The sequence below is a fragment of the Colius striatus genome, chromosome 7, assembly GCF_028858725.1.
Source record: "Colius striatus isolate bColStr4 chromosome 7, bColStr4.1.hap1, whole genome shotgun sequence".
Taxonomy (NCBI): Eukaryota; Metazoa; Chordata; class Aves; order Coliiformes; family Coliidae; genus Colius; species Colius striatus.
The window spans coordinates 8,569,330-8,591,398 of record NC_084765.1 but is presented as its reverse complement, the minus strand read 5'-3'; the positions used below and the strand labels follow the sequence as shown (position 1 = coordinate 8,591,398).

Below are 22,069 nucleotides of genomic sequence, written 5' to 3'. Positions count from 1 at the left end.
ATAAACTAATATTTTTTGGTATATGATGTGTATGGATGTAAAAATTAAAACAAAAATAGTCATAGTCCAAGAACAACTTTCACATAGGTTCTATCAGGTTTGTTATTCCTGAAAAGAAAGGTCAAATGCCAAATCTCTTTTGTAGCCAGCAGTTAGAGGCAAATGGGTTTAGAAACCTAAGGACACACAGTGATGTACATTATGTTCTTTCTGCGGAAGCTGGCAGTTGCATAACGTCTGCACCAAACAAAGCTGGTTGTTTATTATGTGGGCTTAATACATTTTGCGACTAACGTAATCAGATGAGCTGATGTGCATCAAGTGAGCTAAATGCAATAAATAGAGACCTTTGAGTAGGTAGCATACAGGTCTTTTCCGTCCTTTAGAAAAACCTTACATAATCTCTAAGAAGTTCAAGATTATTGCTTAGAACACATTGTATTTGAAACTAAGGCTTTTATATAATATCACTGACTAAATATATCATAACTGGATTCTAATTTATATAAGTACTTTGTATAACCTTTATGGATAATAGAACTAGGTTACTAAACAAATCTCAAATGAAGTCAAGAAAATTTGCAGAGCCAAAGCAACCCTGGTCCTATGCATGCAGTAAACACAGAAAATATTTCTGATCATAACACTGGGATTTATAACAATGCATAGACACGTTTTTCTTAAAGGGTAGGATTAGTATCAGGAAGTAATTTACTAGCTACAGCTCCTTGCTATATTTCTACATCTAAGATTCCCACTCTATCATATAGAGAGAGGCCAGAGCAAAAGGATCACCAGTAAGAGGCAAACTGCTGCCTTAGCAACCATTTAAAATACCACCCTGAAGCTCTCAGAAAGCATTCTTCTATTACGGGTATAAAATAGGTAGCTAATTTTTCAAAGAAAATGACCTATTGCTCAAGCGAGGTTGCAGTATAAAGCATTTCTACCTTTTCAGCATTTTTTTGCTGCTTTATGTCCCCTCTCTCCCCTTCTGTTTTCCTCTTTAAAAAACAGCAGGTTAGCTAAAATAAGTTTGTGACAAACAAGCTAAATTGAGCAACATCAGGTATAATTAAGCCTTCTGCACAAGCAGAGTCAGCTTTATTCATACAAGTGGAATTAAAAAAAAAGATTAAATTAGTTCCAAGAGAATAAAACCCTGATGTGTGCCTGACAAAACATGAATAACACTGGTAATGCCCCAAGGAACCTTTACTACACACTTCTGACTGTACCAAGATATATAATCATTAAAGTTATTGAACAGTAAATACCAAAAACTACTTCTTACATACTCATTCTTTTAAATGTTTCTCTTGAAAGGAAATGCAGGTCCAAATGAGCTATGCCCACCCACAAGGAAAAAAAGAAAAAGAGGCAAGAGCAACAACAGTGCCTCAGTTCGCATAGATGAGAATAATTGGAGCCTGGTTCAATCTGTGAAGTAAATAGAAGCAAGATGAAGGCTTTTCAATTTACACCTACAGCCTACAAATTAGTAAGCAGTCTGGTAGGATGAGCTTGCCAAAGATTGCATAATAACCCTACCCACAGTGACAATGCAGGGGATAGGGAACAAAATGGTAGCTCTATACCAGCAGGGAATTTCCCTTTCTAATTACTATGAAAAGCATCCGCAAGAGCCAAACATTAGCTTTTGTGCAACTGAAGAATTTTCTTCACTATTCTCCATTTATTTTCACGTGAAAATTAAATGTTACTGTGCTGCTCTTTTAATAATCAAAAGTAACTTTGCATAAAAAATACAAAATACTGTCCAGAAAACATTGATTGGAAATTTATTTGGTAAAATTAATTTTCTTTTAATAGAAAGTTCAACTGGTTATCAGTGGTAATGACTTCTGGAAATGTCTTGCCTCTGTAGGTATTCATTATATACACTCACTTACCTACACAAGTTGCAATCAAAAGTACCTAAGCCAGAAAATTCTGCTTTCACGGTATGTGTAGATACATTCATATCTTGCCGCTTATACAGCCGTTAGAAAAGTGGAACACGTGATTTTTATTTTTTTCCTCACAGCAACTTAAAAGAAAGGCAAAATAGAGCAGAAAGTGGGACGGTTGGAGAGAAATAGTTTTAAAAACCTTCTAAGGAATGAAATTACTCACAGTCAACCTTTCTGTCCCCTTTCAGTGACTGTCAATATGTAGATTTCCACTGTGGGTGATTCGCAGCAATAGCTCCTCCTACAAGCACAATTACTTAGAGTAGGAATCGAGAATCGTTTCAGAAGACAAAACTGCATAATTATACTGGCAAGTGATGCATTTCCAGATATATCCTTGAATTAGTAGGGCTTGATTACTAAGTCAAGCTCCCGTAAGCCAGTCTTGTAAGTAGCTGTCCTTGATGCTATCAGGGATGGAAACCTCCACACCACGGCTTGAGAAATAACCTGACTCAAAAGTGGTCTGTGGTGATGCCGTTCTCTGGTGTCTCCCTGCTACAGACACACAAAAATAATAGGCTGAGAAAGGATCTACCTCAGTCAAAGTAGAAGGCAAGGGCTTTTCTTATGTTAAAGAACTAAAGGAGCAAATCAGGGATAACTTTATCTTCCAGCTAAAGTGAAAGCCTGATATCCTATCTTTGTCTGCAGATTAAGATGACAGCTCTGCACAGGTACCAGGGCAACTCTGTCAGAACAATTTAGCAGATAAGAACTCATCCATAAAAGCATTACTCTTACAGCAGTGATGACTAGAGTCAGGAAATCCACGCAGCTAGATATGCAGGGGGCCGTCTGGGATCAGTGCAACTGGTCACAGGAGAACAGGTTGGACTGAACAGACTGGACAGTCTCACTGGTGAGACTGCTCACTGGGTAGCGCTTTGGGAGACACTTGAAAAATTATAGTTTAGTAGCAGATAAGCACTGAGAACCTCTCCGGCAGAATTTTGTGTTAATCCAAGGAGATAGCATGCAGGTGACCATTAAGCAGAGGCTGAGGGGGATAGCAAGCAACTGGAGAAAATAAGAACGTGGGGTGACAGATCAGGAGAAGTTCTGATGACTGAACTTGATCCATGTGGCTGAAGAGATCCTTTTGTATAAGTATGTTTTAGCTGGCAATATCCTTATAATCCCAAACCTCACAAACCAGGGACATCTCTTTTTAGTATTTCAGCTAGCAGCAGGACAAGGGGTAATGGGATGAAGCTAGAACACAAAAAGTTCCACTTAAATATAAGAAAAATCTATTTCACTGTGAGGGTGACAGAGCAGTGGAACAGGGGGTTGGGGAGTCTTCTTCCTTGGAGGTCTTCAAGACCCACCTGGACATGTTCCTGTGTGACCTGATCTAAGTGAACCTGCTTCTGCAGGGGGGTTGGCCTAGGTCCCTTCCAATCCCTACCATTCTATGATTCTATGAACAAAATCACTTTACATTGAAGTGATCCAGCATCATGCTGGATGTGACAAGTTCCTGGAGTTCTGAAAGACTATGTGCCTGAAGAGCAACATTATCTATCTTTTTGTTCTAGGACTCCGAATATACTCAAATAGGTCAGGGAAAGACTTCTTAAATATACATCCTAGCCATACCTTTCAGCTTTCAAAGAAAACAGACCAAAGAAAATCAAGCATCCTAATCAGAAACATATCTGCAAAGTCTCTCGAGTAACGACTAACATTGAAGCAAAACATCTAACACGTTTAGGATGAGAATGTACATTTTTCAGTTGTTTGAGTCCTTGTGTATCATTCTGAGGACATTGTTACAGATTTCCATTCATAACTGCAATGAAATTATGTGACCAAACGCATCTATGAAGGTATATGAGGATAAAGCATGAAAGGCAAACATGTTGACTGCACCAGAATCAAAGGATATGGTCACTTCCATAAAGAGGTCTTGCAGCATTCTCATGTCGTATAAATACACTGTGATCAGATGACTAATGATCCTGGGTTATTAGGTCGTGAGAAAGAGTTATCACAGCAAAGAGAATAATCAATTGCAACTGTTAAGGACAGAAATGGAAGTTGAAACAGGATTCCTTGAGCAACCACTGAGAGGCCCCTACTATCTTTACAAAGGGAACAATTGTAAAGGAGAATGACTATCAGAGTGGACCACATCCAAGTCCAAGAAGGGTATACATGCAGTCTAGAATAATTAAAGCCAAATACATTGTCACACAAAGTGTGATGCAAATGCAAAACTGCCTTCTGAATTCAGAAGTGGTGCTCAGGACAATCATCATAGCAAGCAGTACAATTAGTCTTGTAGCAATTAATTCAGCAATGAGTTATGATGAGAACTAAGTTGCCTCACTTGACTACAAAACCTGGAGGAAAGATTTTCCCCACAACAGCCATTCATGAACGAGTCAGGTAGGTAAATTCCCGAATTTGAGAGAACCTTTCCAAGTGACCAGAACCTCTCTGAAGATACCAGGAAGGGGAAAAAAAAAAAAGCATTTAAATTTAATTGGCAAACTTTCTATTACCACATGTGTACCACCCTCAAAAGTCCAGAGGACTGATAGCAGGATTTACTTGTGGCAGAAAAGTCCATATAGTCTGAAGAAACTGTCAAATTGAGTCTCAGCCTTTATCATCACCTTCCTTCATCCTTTCCTCTCTCAAATCACTTGAAGGGAAAAAGAGTGTTACAAGAAAAGACTGTCAAGCACAGATGTAATTCCGTACTTCTATAGTCTAGTCATTGTAACCTGGTAGCTGGCAGTGCTCATTTGGAGAGAAGTGTCAGAATAAACACCTTTCCTCAGAATATCTCCTCCTTTTAAAGCTCTGTGTCATTGTGGGAGTAGCATAGTTGTCCAGATACACAGCTATCATAGCTAGGATTATAGACAGTGATAGCTGAAGAAGTCCAGATCAGTAGGGAATATCTGATGAAAGCTTTGCAACCTGATGTAAAGTGGAAGTGCAAAGAATAGACACTTGCTCTAAGGTCCCATTGATTGGAACTGACACACTGAAGGTTTTCTGATCCTGCAAAATGGCAAATAACTACATCATAGGTAATTCTTGGAGCATTAAAGACAGACAGGAGGAGCTAATGAGATAAGAGTGCTGATCTTTCTCAGTAGAGACACAAAGAATTTAGAGTTACTGATGAACACTTTACATGAAGCTGTTAAAAAACAAGGAGACAAAATGGGAAATGTAGGAAGGAAAGGCTGATGGCAACATCATGAATGAAGAGATAATGAACAGACATTTCAACAAACCTGGAGCCTACATATGTCTAGAATTACAATCCATGACAGTTACCTTATGATAACTGTAAAGCATCTGGCTGTTGCCAGGGGTTAAACGTCCTTGCTAAAATTTCACATGTCCCAGCTGTGTCACCATCTGAGGAAAGACTATCTGACACTGGAATAACAATGAGTTAGTTAGATCACCCAAGCTGGAGAAAAAGGATATTTTAAATGTTTATATCTCTCCACGGAGATAGAAATAAACACTGTCCAGTGGGAAAACATACAGTTTCTACTGATTGGCAGGAGAGTTAGTGGGATCTGCACTAATAGAACCAGACTTTGGTTCTGCATGAAATAATTGCAAATGCAAAACTGGTCTCAAATGTGGAAGCAAGACCCGAACAGAGAATCCTCACGAGGCATCAAATGATCCCAAGTCCTAAAAATGCCCAGAAGATTACTCTCAAGGCTGATGTGTCTGAAAGGCAAAATAAAATCTCCCAAGGCAGAAAGGGGACTGCTTCCAGTGTTGTTTCCTCTCTTTACTTCTTCCCACAGAACAGAGTTGATTTCTTAAGTGTCAGTGAGTGCCAAATTTGAGGAAACAGTTCTCTAATGAGCCTCTTGAACCAGAAAGTCTTGCAGATTAGTGCTAATCCAAGGAACAGAATAAACTAGTAGATATTTTTTTTTAAACAGAATAATTAATTAGGCAATTTTGATATCTTAACTGTGACACAGTCTGGCACTGCGTAGATAGGCTGCATGAACTGGCAGACTGCAAGGCAGGGCAAGAATACGACTTGAGATAACCTGTTTTTGGTAAGCCTTGGAAAAGGAAAGGATTCTGGAGTTTTAGCTAACATATCTCAAGAGCCACGTTTCCTGTTTTTGAGTTTGGGGATTTTTTTTTTTGTTTGGTTTGGGGCTTGTGGGTTGTTGGGGTGTTTTTGGGGGGAAGGGGTTTGAAGGCAGAACTTGAAACATCAACAAGTAAAATATTTATTTAGGCACAGCCCTTTACAAAAAAACATAAGCTCTTTCTGTGACACAATCATATTTGGAATCATTCTCAAGAAAGAACATTTCTCCAGCAGACAAAAAAAAAAAAGAAAATTATTAAATATAAAGAAAAGAGAAGAAATAAGATTAGATTAAACAAATAAAGAGAACAAAAAACTACACGGCTAAAAGCTAGATGATATTTTCAAAAGCCAGAGAGATAGGAAAAGGGCAAAGAAATATATAAAAAAAGTCAGAAGATAAACTAAGCAAGGTTTGAATGTTTTTAAAACAGGCACTCCAACATATTTAAAATTAAGCTGGCTGAGAGGAAGTCAGGCTTACATAATTGATTTTCCATCAATGTGAGTATGCCCTATGAAAAGGGATCTGAGGGGGAAGAAGTCTCTGGTTTGCATGCTCAGGGTATGAATCTTTAGCACAAAGGTGCATATAGTCAAGTTTTTCAAGATAAAAATCAATGGTCACGAACTTGTTCAGATTGATTCAAATGTCAACGTAAATGAACGATTGTGCATGTTTCACTACAGAGTATAACTGTACTGGACTGTGTATGTACTACAGACTGGGTAGTGCTTTATGTGTTGGCATCTGTTAATAACTCCAGTGATCAGAGTGCATTACTAGAAATACAAATACTTGTATCCAGGCAAGCCTTCAAATCCTCCAGGAGTGATCACCAAGATGATCAGGGGACTGGAGCATCTTCTTTATGAAGAAAGGCTGTGGGAACTGGGGCTGTTTAGTCTGGAGAAGAGGAGACTGAGGGAGGATCTCATTTATATATACAAGTATCTAAATAGTGGATGTCAGGAGGCTGGGACATCCCTTTTTTCTGTTGTATCTAGCAACAGGACAAGGGGTAATGGGATAAAATTGGAACACAAAAAGTTCCATTTAAAAATAAGAAAAAACTATTTCACTGAGGGTGAAGGAGCCCTGGCACAGGCTGCCCAGGGAGGGTGTTGAGTCTCCTTCCTTGGAGGTCTTCAAGACCCACCTGAACACATTCCTATGAGGCCTGATCTAGGTGGACCTGCTTCTTCAGGGGTGTTGGACTAGATGATCTCTAAAAGTCCCTTCCAACCCTACCATTCTATGATTCTATGAAGGCTGCATAATTTTCTCTGGGCTATCTCCATCACTGCTTGACTGTACTCATAAAGAAGTTCTTCCTTATATCTGGTGCCTTACCCTGCCTTGTTTCAGCTTGTCCTTGTTGATTCTCATCCACCCAGCATCCATGGTGGAAAAGTTTATATAAAGTTTATAGAGTTTGCATCACCATTATAAAATTATTTCCTTTTTTCTGTCTAGAACAATACTTGCAATGATTGTTACAGAAAGAAAAATCAGGAATACTCTTGCAAATGTGAATGATTACAAGACTTAAATTTTACTGACTCAGAAGTCATCTCTACCTTCTCAGTCTCCAGAACATATAACTGGCATATTCTGATTCTTTCATATATAACACGTTCCTGTAATTATAGCTTTCCATCATGAATTTATTGACTGTGCACAGCTATTTCACATTGATTTATCTCCAGCTGATAGTAGAGCTGTTAATCAACAATTTGGAAAGAGTTTTCATTTAGGGAGTCGGATACAACTGCATTCTACAGGTACAACATCTGTCTCTCTAAAACCAGATAGCTCTTTATTCTTTTCTGTTTACTAAGTGTAAAATATGTATACTAATGGCATGGCCACATAATTACTAACTTTAAAGACACCAATAAATAGTTAATACCAATTCTTCTCCTCTACCCCATCATATGTCACTTGAGGACTATGTTCCTTCCTTGTAATGTCTCAGTTTTCCTTCATGAAAACCCTGATGAATTTTTCACATTTGAAAATTTAATTAGGTAAAAAATATTGTTTTCAGTCACTACTGTGAGGAAGTTTTACTAAGAAACCTAACTATGTGATTTCACTATGAACTGGAAATCCATCTTCACTGATTTGCAAACCATTGGTGACTGAACATTTCCCATCCAATAAAAAGCACTTTACTTCCATATACTTATAAGCAATAAGATGACACTCAGATTCAGTGATAAGATGCTGGGAAACAGAATGTAGAGAATGCAAACATGAGTGAAACTCTTGAAAATTCTAAACATTAGTTAAACAAAGCTATATAATTTCACACATCTCAGAACAAGTAAGTAGCCTGATGTTCTTATACTGAGTTACAAGGTTAAAAACATAAAAGTTGAGTGCAGGATGAAGATTACATAAACATAGCTTAATTTTTAATATGAAAAGCTTAATAATTTCAGTATTTTTAATTAAAAATATAAACAAACTTTGCTTATAAGTACAAGAGCTAATAAATCATGAGACATGGCTAAAAGCCTTTAAAGCCTGTTTCTTTCAAGATGTAGTATATCATCTGCTTAAAAAGATGTAGGATTCCTATAAAATGCTGGAACGTAACAATTGAGAAATTGCTTTTCTAAGACCTTATAAAAACACCTTTTAATCTAAAAGCTTTGGTAAGCACATCAGTCAGATAAATAGCATCAAAAGAACAGGTCGCAATCAGCATGTCTTCAAGAACAAAGGCAGTGTTTGGAGCTACTGTTTCAGGGTAAATTTAGAGAAGGAGGACTGAGAAAAAAGGATCGTTTACCTTGCTGAGCACACTACTACTCCAATTTTCCTTGAATGTTTTTATTCAGCATAGATCTCTAGCTTTTATAAATGCCATATTTGTAATGAAACCTTCAACTCTTGCTACCGCCGTGCCTGCTTATGTTCTTAACATTGAGTTTGCACTGGTAGGTCATTAAATTCAGGGGCCTAACCTGTGAATTTCTTGATGCACTCTTGAAGGTCAAAAGGACACCTTCACAAACACTGCTATGATGACTGCATTTAACTTTAAACAATAGAAAAACAGGGGACATAAGAATCTAACAACTGACTATGCCAACACAATACAGAGAAGTATCAAATTTTGAGTCTTTATGACTCAGTACATGAGGAAAGCAGGTCACATTTGCACACAATATTTTATATTGCCTGTTTAATTGTCAAGCAGGTATTTGTAAAGTCCACAAATAACACCATTTTTTGGAGGAAGGGTGAGCACTTTGAAGGATAGGATCGTAGTTAAGAACTTCCTTAATAAATTGAACAAGGTTCTACAAAGGAAAGGAGTAAAATAGATAAACAGAAAATGAAGAATCACAATGTAGGCAGCAATACATGCAGTAAAGAATTTAGAACTTTATCAGGGACATCCTGTACAACACTGATGCTCCTGCAATAGGGGCAAGCTGCATACACTACATGAAGGGAAGCAATTGTGGTTCTCCAAATGACTACTGTATCTAAATTCTATGTGATGTTATGTTGAGGGTCCGGTTGACTATTGTGTACAATTCTGAGAAATATAAATAAGACTGACCTCTCACCTTGAAATGGCAAAAGTAAAAAAAAAAACCCATGCCCTACAGTGAAAATAGGAAACATTTAATAGGGAATAGGTAGAGAGTGTGTGGAATTGCAGAGCGAAGAAGAGAAGCTTCAGAACAACTGTCTTATGAGGTATCAAGAAAATTCTTGACTTAGGAAGGTAACCAGATAAGACAGTAATTTAACCTCTATTAGTGAAGACTCAGTTTAGACATTAGCCAAAACTTTAGAAGGTTTGCCTTAAATTTTCTATAATATGTTGAAATGCTTTAACAGGCCACTTGGAGAGAGAAATTATTTCAATTAATGTTGTCATTGAAGGCTTCTTCAGAAAAGATTCAGAAAACATTCCCCAAGAATTTCTTGGAATATGTATTCTTCCTCAGAGAATGAGGAAGATAGACAAGATAACGTTCAGCATTGTTTCTATTATCCTACATTATTTACCAGACTATATCTATTACATTGTATATTTATTGTTCCATAGTCGATTGGTGCTCAATTTTTGCTCCTGAGTATAATTTGCCTCCAAACAATTTACAGACTGTTGCTAAATATTACAAAAGAGAAAGATCAGCAGTCTGCAATAGTTGGAAATGGCTTGTCTAAAGAGGCCAATGGGACACGATATTCAAAGCTTTCAGTGTCACACTGCACTCCTGAGTTGTACAATTACTACTGGCTTTAAGAACTGGGTTACTGTATCTCCAAACTTCTATGACTGAATTTGGCATCTTTAATTCCCCAACCATATTTAATTCAGCTATTTAACATATGCCAGGGTGTTTGTGGGAGACAACGTGATTTGTTTATTTCAAAGCCAAATTATGTCCTGCATGTGTTACAAGAACAAAGACATTTGGCTGCATTAAATAAACAACAGTAAAATCTGATTTCAAAAAAATCATCTCAGCTTTCCCCCAGGAAAACAGATTTAGAATGACAGTCCAAACTACACTTCTGTAAAGGTCTCTATTCTATGGCAAGTATAAAAGTGACCAAAAAAGTTACAAAAAAAATATCATTTCCACCAAGAATTTTAACAGCTGTGCTGTTTATAGGATCAAGACCCTGTGGCTTAATGATTAATGAAGATTGACCATACCTGCTGACTTGCAGAGTCAGACAAGAGTAAATGAGCCATGAGGAGGTTGTAAAAGGCAGAGCAAAGACCCTGCAGGGCAGACTCAAGCAGTCACTTCCTGCACATTCACCCTTTGCAGTAGGCTGCAACACTCAACCTGCTGCAGCATAACTGTGACCACCAAAACCAATGTTTTTTTCAGCCTGAGTGTACCATGTCCCTATGAGTCTGAGATGTTAGCCCTTATTTAACACCTTACTACTCTAGCACATGCCCCTCTACAGTACTTTAAGGCATTACAGCTGTTACAATCAGTTTCTATCGCACACCCGATAGCTGTGCAAAATAGAAGCCAAAATAGAGGCCAAGTCCCAATGGGATCTTGACCTGAGTACAGTGTATGGATTCAGGTTTTCTCCATGAAACACACAGCAACCTACACTTCACAATTTGAAAGTAACAGGGTTGAAAGTACTGTTTTACAGTCTTTTAGGCATAGGGAGAAGCATGTTTTATTTGATAAACTTTCACTTCTTTCTGTCCTAGTTATACTACAAAGTCTCATTAATGTGAAACACTTTGCCTCATGTAGTGCATTCACATACTTTGTTTTGACTGTTATTTGAACGGTATTTATGTCTCCTCATAGAGTCAGAGGCTTATGCCACTAGTCCAGAAGTAACATCTTTTCACTATTAAGGAATTTTCACTGAGTTTTGTTCCACTAGGTAGTTAATTGAATAACACATTCTCCATCTGAGCACAGGAAATAACTACAAGTGGCATGCAAGTTATACACGTTTTCTCCTCTCTGCACTGCTGTTTAGACACCATTAGGATAATATAAAAAAAATATGATTCACTAATAAAAACACAGTGCAAACCCTTGAACCAAGCATCTTTTTTCCTCCTCTAGTTACTAGCACCTAGCCATGACATGAGAAATATCGGTATTTATCACTGTAAGCACTCATTGAATCCTTAAGTAAGAATCTTACATCTGTATCACAGGCAGAACTGGCAGGCATTACCTGAATGATCTTCAGTTAACTGTGCTCATGTGGGATGAGCACAGTGAGTACTGTTTCTGTCACAGAAATACAAAGTTAGCAATGCCTAAGATATTAAACTCTCATCTGCCAATTAGAATACTGATTTCAGATTGCAATCATACAATGAAGCTAATTAAACAATCTTCCTTCCACTGAGATCTATAGACTTCTTTTTGATCTATATAGAATTTCCACTTGCATCTCAATCTGCTGAGTTCAAAATTTCTCTATACTTTGGCAAAGCTTAGCAAGTTTCTTTAATACATTGAGTTAGGCATACACCTGGCCTTAAAGACAAAACTCAGGACAAGTCTCCAGCCACAGCTAGCAGAGACATTAACAACTGAAATATAAAATTTGTGATGATGAGTTTCTTTTAAAACAGATTTCTATCAAGTCATATTTGGAAATTGTTTAATTTTTAAAAAGATGCAGTTACTCCACAACCAAATAATTTCTCACTCTATTTTTCTTACAAAAGTATGAAAACCAAAAAGGAGCCTCTAGGCAAACTCAATAGGAAAATGGGGCAAACATGTATTGAGTTTGCAGATCATATTTGCTATATACAAGCCCTAAAATATGCTTCACGATGAGATGTTAGGATTAAGTTGATTCCTGTCTCCTTGTAGATCACTAAAATTAGAATTTTTCAGTATTTCCCTTGAGAATAAAGAAATACTTCTTCGAGGCAAGTGAAATCTTCTATTTATAAATCATTATTAAAATTAGTATCACTATTCTTACCCATCCTGTAAATTACAATCAACATCATTCAACAATATTTCTAAGTTTGAAAAGTCAAATAACTATATCTCATCAGAGAGTCAACTAAAAACCTAAATGATTTCTACCTGCTTTCATAATGGGTATTCTCAATTTCCAGAACTCCTTCCATGAAACATGATCTTGAAATAGATGGAAGTACTATTTTGTGAATCATCTTTCTGAAATCTGATCCTCTTAATAATGATGAAAAACATTTCATCGCATAGAATGTCTTCATTAAGCAATACTAAGCATCAATAGACCAGCAGAATCTAATTTATGGCTGATAAAACAGTCATCACAGCTGTGGCAAACACTTCTCAGAGTCACAACCTACATCTGAATGGACAAAAATATCTAGGCAAATAAATAAAAGAAGTAAAATATGAATAAAACCATCTCTATATTAACTTTGGATAACAAATTCAGGTGTCCTAGGCTCTAGTTCAAATAATTCATGCTCGTGTTTAACCATAAGAATGTAGGAAACAAACTGAAATCAAGGTTCAAAAGTCTTGACCTCTTGAACGGTTTGCATGGAATACAAAATATGCTATGCTGTTCTCATGTCAACATACACAAATATTTGTTTTCTTAAGCATAGTCTGCATTCTGCTGTGCATGTAAATCTCCCTTTGAGTCAAGCACATAGTAAGGAAGAATCCTAGAGATATAGGTCAGGGAAAGTTCTCTCACCTGAAAAGTTCCTGCATGGTCATCTTCTTTGTCACCTTCTTTCCCTTCTTTGAGAGCAATCAATGTGAATCCTCGGAAGTAGGCAGGAGTGGCAGCAGAAAGCGTCACTGAGATATAAAGAACAGGGACATAATGAAACTATTAACTGTGAAATCCACCACTTGTATATCGTTTCACAGCTCAGCTTGGAAGGTGAGTATTTTAAGTTAGTATTAAAGGCCTCATCCAGAGTCATGTGTCCACTTCTGAACTCTCCAGTTCAAGAGTGACAAAGAACTGCTGGAGAGAGTCCTGTGGAGGGTTACCAAGTTGATGAGGGGACTGGAACACCCCTTTCATGAGGAAAAGTTACAAGATCTGGTGCTGTTTAGCCTGGAGAAGACTGAGAGACCCTAACAATGCTTATAAATATCTAAAGGGCATACATTGAGAGGATGGGGCCAGTCTATTTTTCTGTAGAGCTCAGTGGCAGGACAAGGTATAACAGCCACAAGCTGGAGCACAGAAAGTTTCACTTGAACATGTGGAAAATCTTCCTTCTTTTGAGGGAGCCCTGGTACAGGGTGCCCAGGGAGGATGTGGAATCTCCTTCTCTGAAGGTTTTCAAAACCCACCTGGACATGTTCCTATGAAACATGATTGAGGTTAACCTGCTTTAGGAGGGACTTAGACTAGATGATGTTTAAAGGTCCTTTCCAACCCCTACCATTCTGTGATTAACAAAAGCTAGAGCACTAACAACATGGAACAGAGCCAACAAGAACACAAAAATACTCAGTCCAAGTTTCCACAAACTGAAAATCACTGGCAGCTACTTTTCCACGCATATTCCACTCCCTTTTTTTTCTCCCCTTCTTTTTTTTTAAAGCAGATTGCTTGTGTGCTCCAATCTACAAGGCTTATTTTGAGGGTGGTTTAGTGGGGGCGGGGGAATACATATATTTGAGGGGGTTTGTGTTGTTTGTGTTGTCTTTGTTTTCCTGGTGTTTTTTCTTGAATATGAGAGAACATATCCTGAATATTTGGCTTCAATTTTTGTCATACTCTGAGCAGGGACAAGGATCAAGGCATTTAGCACACGAAGTTTCTTTAACTGTAAAGCAAGATGACCATATTGCCTTCCCCAGCTTAATTACACTCACCACAGTACTCCAGCTCTAAAACTAACTTTCTTCTCTCTTAACCTCAGGGCAGAACAGGACACAAAATTCAATTCATGGCTAAAGCTGGCCTCTAAGAATTATGTTGCCAGCACATTACCAAAGCATCTCAGACATTTGCAAAATACTCTCCTCCACACACCAGTCCTGACCAGGAAGGCATCACAGAATCCACCAGCAGAGAATATTGTAATGCTGACTAATGAAATTTTACCATGCCCAGCATTAGGATTACATCCCTCATGTTCAGTTAGTGTGGGATACCTTTGCAGGATTTTTCTATTTTCCATCATCAGTAGCCAAGTCCTGCCCAGCAACACTTGAGTTATGTCAGCTGTGGCTCTTTAGTGTCATCAGAAAGACAGAATGTGGCAGTTTTGAGGCCAGACTTTTGGGGGAGTTTTAAGATTACTGAAACCTTTTCAATGTCTTACAGGAAACCTATTCTGAAACAGAAATGAATTTTAAGGAAAAATCCTTTTTGAATTAAAGGAAAAGAGTCAGAAAATTGGACTACTAATACTTTTAAGTAGCTTCTACTTTAAGCATAATGCAGACAGTGTTGCATGTAGTAGACTCTTGTCACACTCTCAAACCCCGATGGAACAATAAAAACTGAAGATCACTCAGAGTTTTCATGAGCAAACTGCAACTACCTATGCTGTTTCATAGAAGAATATTCACAAGAGACTCCCTCTCACACACATAGACTGTGAGGGATTGAAGCTACATTAGTAAAAATTACAATTGCCCTTAAAATGTATGGATTTCAAAATATGTCCAGAGTTTAAGTGGAACACATGGAGAGCTTTTTGATCAATAAATTCTGAAATGGAAAAATAGAAAATATTATATTTAAAGATTTCTAGTGTTATGCAGCTGTATTTGGATTTTAAAAAGCACGGTGTTTGTACAAACATATATGACAATAGCCTGGCTCCATCCTCCTGATGGGCATTAAAGCAAGTACCCTCAACTCTCAAGATCTTCAGCATATCTTTCCATTCCATGGAATCTCATTATGAGGTTAAACGTCATCATTTTGGGGGAGAAGGAAACTTTCACAGGAGCTGAGAAGTATAATAGTATTAACATTTCTGATTACATTTCTAAGTATTGCTCCAAGTCATTAACTCATTATCTGCCCAGTAATTAGAACTATTAGCTCAATTTTGCAAACTTTTGCAGCTCTTTCTAAATGAAAATCCACAGCCAGCTGCTCAGTTGCAGTAATTGAGAACAGCACGCTGCTGAACTCGACAACGATGAACACATTACACTTGCTTGAACACTGATTCCTAGAAACCAATTGCCACAAAGGTCTTTTACATGCAACATTTTTTTCCATGTATTATATGGAATTCAAAGCTTTGAATCACTACAAGTAAAAGGTTACACCAGAAATACTTATGCAAGCAAACAGACTCCAGCTGTGAACTGACTCAACAGTTTTCATAATTTTCCTCACAAATGTACAGATTAAACCAAATAGTTTTCAAGATTCTAAACATACACCTACTTATAAAACAGAGGACACACAAAATGCTACAAAAGCCACCAGCAAAAAATTAAAAAAAAACAGAAGGTAGTTCCAAAGCCTGACTCAGTTTTTGAATGCCTGGGGTTAGCAATACTCATGCTGTGGTTGCACAGTCATTTTAACCCAGAATAAATCCATGTGTCCTGCAACATGAGTGATCCTGCCCTCCCCCAGCCTGCACTGCTGGTTCAGCAGCCACATCCACACAGCTGTGCTGTCAGCTGGGACAGGGAACACATCCAGCTGAGAAGGGAAAAAAAGACAGAAAACCTCAACCAGAGAGTTCGCTGGGTCCAGTCCCTGAGCATCTGCCCTGTGCGGCCCGAGGAGTGTCTCTGGCAGTGGTGGGACACCCAGGTCCAAGTGAGAGGCTAGGAGAGGTGATGACCCACACGAGCAGAGTGGACTCACATGAGATTTTAGAGTCTGTGTAACCTCAGCTCAAGGATACTATGATGAATGTGTGCTTTTCACCCCTGACCTAAGCCAGAATAAACATTAACACCTGAGTTGTAAAGTTTCCAGTCAGCTCTCTGTGCCAAAATAACATAGTAGTGCAAGGCATTATTTTAAGCACTCCTAAATAGAGAGCCTAGTGATGATGGTTCTGTAGTCACTAGCACAGAATGCAGCTTATATTGCACAGGCAGCAGTGGGAAGTTCTGAGACTACATCTGTTTTTCACAAGAGACGGTGGCTCCTCATTGCATAAGAGTTAGAGTTCTTCTTGGGCTAAACTCTGACATTTTAAAGAACAGCTGAGTCTTACTCACTGCATTCATGTTAATTAACATTCACTGAGCACTAAGAACTTCCTTGAGCAATAAGAACTTCCTGTACAGATCAGTTAAATCTCAGTGCAAGTCTCAAAATTAAGGATTTCACTTTAAAGTGAAGACTACATATCAACTGCTACTTTTGACTGTTTCCATCCCCTCCAGCATATCTCCAATTACATTACAAGTTACACTTTGGCACATACCTTCACCACACTTCTCTTTCCCTAGTGTCCTCAGCTAAAGGTGGGGTGATCAAAGCAATTTCTGCTTTGGTTTCAGGCAGGAAAGATGACTGACTTTCTACATCCCACACTACAGCACATCCTGTGTTGTACATTGCACAAGTACCAACAAATACACTTCAAATATCTACTTTTATCTATAACTGGTGAAATGTGAGAATCAATAAAACAAGGGTTGGCCTGTAAAGTAAAAGATGTTTGCATATTAGGTAGGAAGAAAGGTATTGAAAGAAGGCGGCTCAAAATTCCTTAGAAGTCTCAAAGCTAGTGCAATGGAATATGTAAAATTAAATGAGCTTTTCCTTGAAAATGGAGAAGACCTACAAGTGGAAATTTTGTTACAAACAGAAACAGCATCCCCAGAGAAGGTATATCTGAGGACTATACTAGTCAAATCTAGCATTTTCTTCATCAGAATAACAATTCCATTATGTTATGGAGGAAACTATGTCCAATGCATGTCAGCATGTGAAATGAACATACTACTGCAGGTTTTTAGAAGCAAAGTCATTTGTAGTTTTAATAGGATGAAACTTACCTCATTTTTCATGGAAATCTTATGCAATCGTTAATCTAACTCTATAAGCTTGTACTGAGTACCTTCAAGGATCATTACCTCGTAACACCATCTAAACTTAAGGCTCATTTATGCCCTTTGAATGCAATGGAAACTTTGACCTTCAGCGAAAGCAAGCTCAACTACATCAAGGTCTAAGTTAACCAGCAGGTAGGAAAGGACCTTGACCCTGGGATGGTGTGCCTACAAACCTGATACTGCAGGAAGCCCTGCTCACCATATGCATTTGGCTTCCTGCTCCACAGTAGTAGACACAACCATATTACATCCTGAAAGACCAGGCTGGTGAAGGCTACTTGCAGGCTACAGTATCAGAAGCCCCCAAAAATGTTATAAATCCGTCATGTCACCTCTCCTGTGGGACACCACAAAGCACATAGTCATTGTTGCTTTGTTAGACAGGATGGATGAAAGGGGGAAGGTTCCTCAGCCCTGCTATTACCTCATTTCTAATTATCTGAGACAGGAGAATGTATCCTTATTTACTGCTGTCTTTGTTTGCAGACCAGAGGAGGTGCATACTGGTTCAAATAGGCTCAGTGCTCAGGGCTATTTTCCTCTATAACTCCTCTAGATAAGTGGATAAACAAGGCTTCTATACACACAGATCCACCCAGGATTTCCCCTTAAGGCAAACAGATCCTGGTTCATCTAAAGGTGAATAACAGCAGATGTAAACTGTGGTCTTCTGATTCTCACTCTGCAAGAGTGCTTCAATGTTTCCTCCAGCCATTGCAGTTTGAGGGTCTTTCCTGGATGTCACATCAACCAATGTTTGAGTCGGAAGTACAAATAGATGCCTCTATACTCTCAGTTTGGTGGAGTATGGGACCTGTGTTATCCAGCGTGAATGAATACTACTTTATTCCAGAAGCTCACTAAGGAATGTACCGAGGATCCAGACTGCATTAAATTAAACAGAGGCTATGGAAATGGCTCCAACACAAAGGAGGTTGTGCAAGTCTTCAACAATGTTGTAATATCTAGTAATTTACAGATAAGAAAACAACACAGAAACACCATAATCTCATATTTTTTATCATTAGTTGGATTTTTTCTACTTTATAAAACAGTAATAAAGTTACAGTTGCAGTGCAAAAATCCCTTTGAAATTGAGCTCTTGAGACTCTCTGGATTGCTGTTAATTCTCATTATTGCCATAGATAACGTGTATGCTATGGTAACATTTACTGATGTTCTTCCAACCATTCAGAACGTGTCCTTAAAAGGACTATAAAGATAAACTTATGTGCCACCTGAATACTTAGATGTTAAATATCAAAAACCTGAGCACATATTTAGGTCTACTTTTTACTATTATCTGTAATTTTCTCCCTTCCAAGAAGTTACTAGACACTAATGTGGTTTTATTAATTAGTTCCTAAGGCCAAGACCTAATAGCTCCAGAAAATTAGCTCTGCTAATTCATCTGGAAATTTCTTAACCCCCTACATTTCTATGCAATAGAAGCTTCTTTGGTAGATGACGGAAAATATCCAATAATGCTTTCACAGAAGTAAATTCCAAAACTTTTAAAGATCATTCACATTTATCACTGTCGAAGGACTTGACACTTATCTTTATACTGCTTAAAGACACATCAAATTGACACACAACATGAAATCTTTCAGACTCAAGGTACTAATCCTAATCTCTAGAACAGTTAACCAATTTGCAGAAAATGTGCTTTTTCTCATATCACTTTAAATCAATTCATGAGAGAAAAAGAATTAAATAAAACTGATGCAAAGTTATAGGTTTATATTCAAACAGTTTAATCACTGTAGAGGTATTTTTCAGCCTTTAAGAGAAAATGACGATTATGCCATAAGCCTGCTTTTTTGTCTCTATCCATACTAAGATTCATGTTCATACAATGGGAAAAAACTATTCTCTCCACTAAGTCTACAGAAGGACAGCAGAAACACTCAGAAGAAACTCTCAAATTCTGTTTTCCAAAAGGACGCCCATAAAGTACATTAGTCATGTTACCTAAAGATGTCCAAATTCTTTTCAAAGTGCTTTTAAAATGCTAAGTTAACAGTATACTCCAAGAAGATGTTTCCAAAGGCATTATACAGTGAGGTAGGAAAAGCATCCAAATCTGCCTTTGCCTATTAATTAGGAAAATGGGATGAAGTGTGTTTTGGAAGTTAATTTCAAGGATCATATGTGAAATGCTCAGCAAAGAATGTCTTGATCTCCTATTTACAGTGGTCATTAGCACCATCTCTACCTCTTTCCTATATGAACCATCTGTTCCTTTCCTCGGGAAAAAAAAAAAGGGGGGGGGGGAATACACATAACTGGAAAATGTGGGAAGTTGGCAGCGTGCTGCACCACTGTTTGTCCATATGCTAACCCATTATACTAACATTCATATTTCAGGGCAAGAACAATTAGCTCCGAGTTCGATCTCCTTGCTGATGAAGGTTAAAGCTTCTTCTCCTATTCACTGTGTTACATTCACAGCGATAGGAAGAAATCCTATAGAAGTAGGTAAGTGGGGGTAAAGTGTGTTCTGTGTCACATCAGCTTATGATCTTTTGCCAGCGGTGAGTCGGTAGAAAGGGTTCATAAAAGAAAGGAAATTCCTCTTAATGCTGAGTTAATGTTTGGGAGTGATGTGATGCTGTGAAATCCAACTCCCTCTCACTTGTCATGAAAGCATCCCCGATAAAGTAATGCGTGGGAGTATATTACCCTGTCTTAACCCACACAGGCACAAACATACATTCCAAAAGGGATACAGAGATGACAGGCAGAGACATGTTATAGTTACAAAGACACTTGTCCTGACCATTATCGGCAGTACAGGGAGCAGAGGACGGCCAACTTACCCCGGTAACTGTTCCCAGGCTTGTAAAATTCTGGATCGCCCTCCACCCTGAGGCTAAATTCATTGTACCCTTCCCTCCGGGTGCCTTGGGCTCGCAGGATACGACTGCAATATCCCTCGGATTTCGCGGTTTTCTCCAAGGTTTCGTCAGAAAATCCCTTCGCCACCAAGGGGAAAGTCAACGCCAGCAGCCGCAGGGCTAGAGGCTGCAGATGCGCTCCCATCCTCGGCGCTCCGCACAACTTTTTCTCGCGGGGGCGGCGGCGGCGGTGCGCGGGAGAGCCGGGGCGAGCAGCGCCGGACGGGCAGCGCGGAGCAGCCTCGATCAGCCCCGGCCGGCAGCAGCCCCCAGCATGAGGCTGCCGGGTCGGAGGGACCGGCTCAGCGGCTGCCGAGGAGAGGGAGGGGAAAAGCAGGGAGGGGGCAGAGAGGGAGGGGAGGGAAGAAGAGAGGAGGGGGGAGAGAGGGAGGGAAGTCTGATCTTGCCCAGATCCCGGAGTGAAGTGCTGTTTTGTTTCAGAGCGTGTGATTAGCAGCTCGGTAATGTTTATTTAACCGAGCTGAATTCACAGGGTTTGGTGAAAGAGCGGAGCACGGGGACGCTGCTGGATCCGAGACATTCAGTGCGGCGGCGAGGAGAGCTGTTGCCGCTCCGACTAAGCCCACAGACCTCAAATTAATCAACCGCATTCCTGACAAGGTCTATAGTTACTGTAGAGATAACAAGGCTCAAAGAATTCCCCGATATCCCTGCACCCCCCCCCCCCCCCCCCCCCCCGCCCCGTCTCTCTCCAAACTAGCAGACATGGTAAACACTATCAACTAATCAGCACAGATGAATCAAGACAATTCTGGGCTCTCTGTGTACTTGACAAGCAAGGAACACTGGCTGCAGCTGCTCGGGTGTGAGCATCTCACATACCACGGAGATAGTAACATCTCAAAATGCAGAGGTAGATGTTCCAGAAACAGGAGTTTCATTTCTACATCAGCCTGCAATTGTGGATAGGGGAGATGCAGGCTAAGTGTACATACTCCAGCACTCCGAAGATGAACAGGAGAAAACAAGAAGAGAGCAAGTCTCCTTATTTCACCTTTATACAAAGCACAATGACATTAAATGACTTATCCAAACCCACAACTGTACAGCAATGGGAAAAAAAAGTGAACCTAGACCCTTGCCTTCCCTAACCCCAGGGTTTTGATTCTCCGGAGAAAGTCAGAAATGTATGTCCTCAATCAAGGCCTGAATACAGATATACCAGAGGGCACAAAACCCTCTTGAACCACTTTCTAAGGACAAGACTATAGCAGACTGATGAATACAACTGCCTTTAAGCACAGCTTCCAAGAACGTATAGGAAGTAGCAAGCATCTTGAAACCTTCCTGGTACCTACTAAGACATTTACTCGTATCAGATGTGTATATTTTTTTAGTTTAAAACTTACCTTTGGAAGTTGCTTAGCAACAACCTAGTATTATGTGCCAAATAAAGACGTTTCTTCAAGGTCCCTGTGAGGATGCAGAACTTTTTACTTTCTGGAAGGTTATTTGCTAAGAGCTTTGCTACTGTAAGCATGTCTGTATGTCACACTTTCAAACTATCAGAGCCTCAAAACCTATCTTTAGTTAAGATGATGTTAACAGTTGGGAGATTTTAGCTTTTATTGTAA

The 22,069-nt window shown here is 39.0% G+C and overlaps 1 protein-coding gene across 2 annotated transcripts in view; it reads right to left on the bottom strand.

Moving 5' to 3' along the window:
• The window catches only part of SPON1 (spondin 1), a 193,096-nt gene extending 172,051 nt beyond the window's left edge, over nt 1-21,045 (bottom strand). The window contains exons 1-2 of one of the 2 annotated variants that reach the window (XM_061999709.1): nt 20,397-21,045; nt 13,259-13,365 (exon numbers count right to left, since the gene is read on the bottom strand). In XM_061999709.1, coding sequence (XP_061855693.1) covers nt 13,259-13,365; nt 20,397-20,619 — 330 coding nt within the window. In that variant the 5' untranslated portion in view covers nt 20,620-21,045. The remainder of the gene's footprint in view (nt 1-13,258; nt 13,366-20,396) is intronic. The other variant, XM_061999708.1, reaches the window with a different exon arrangement.
• Nucleotides 21,046-22,069: the final 1,024 nt, after the last annotated feature.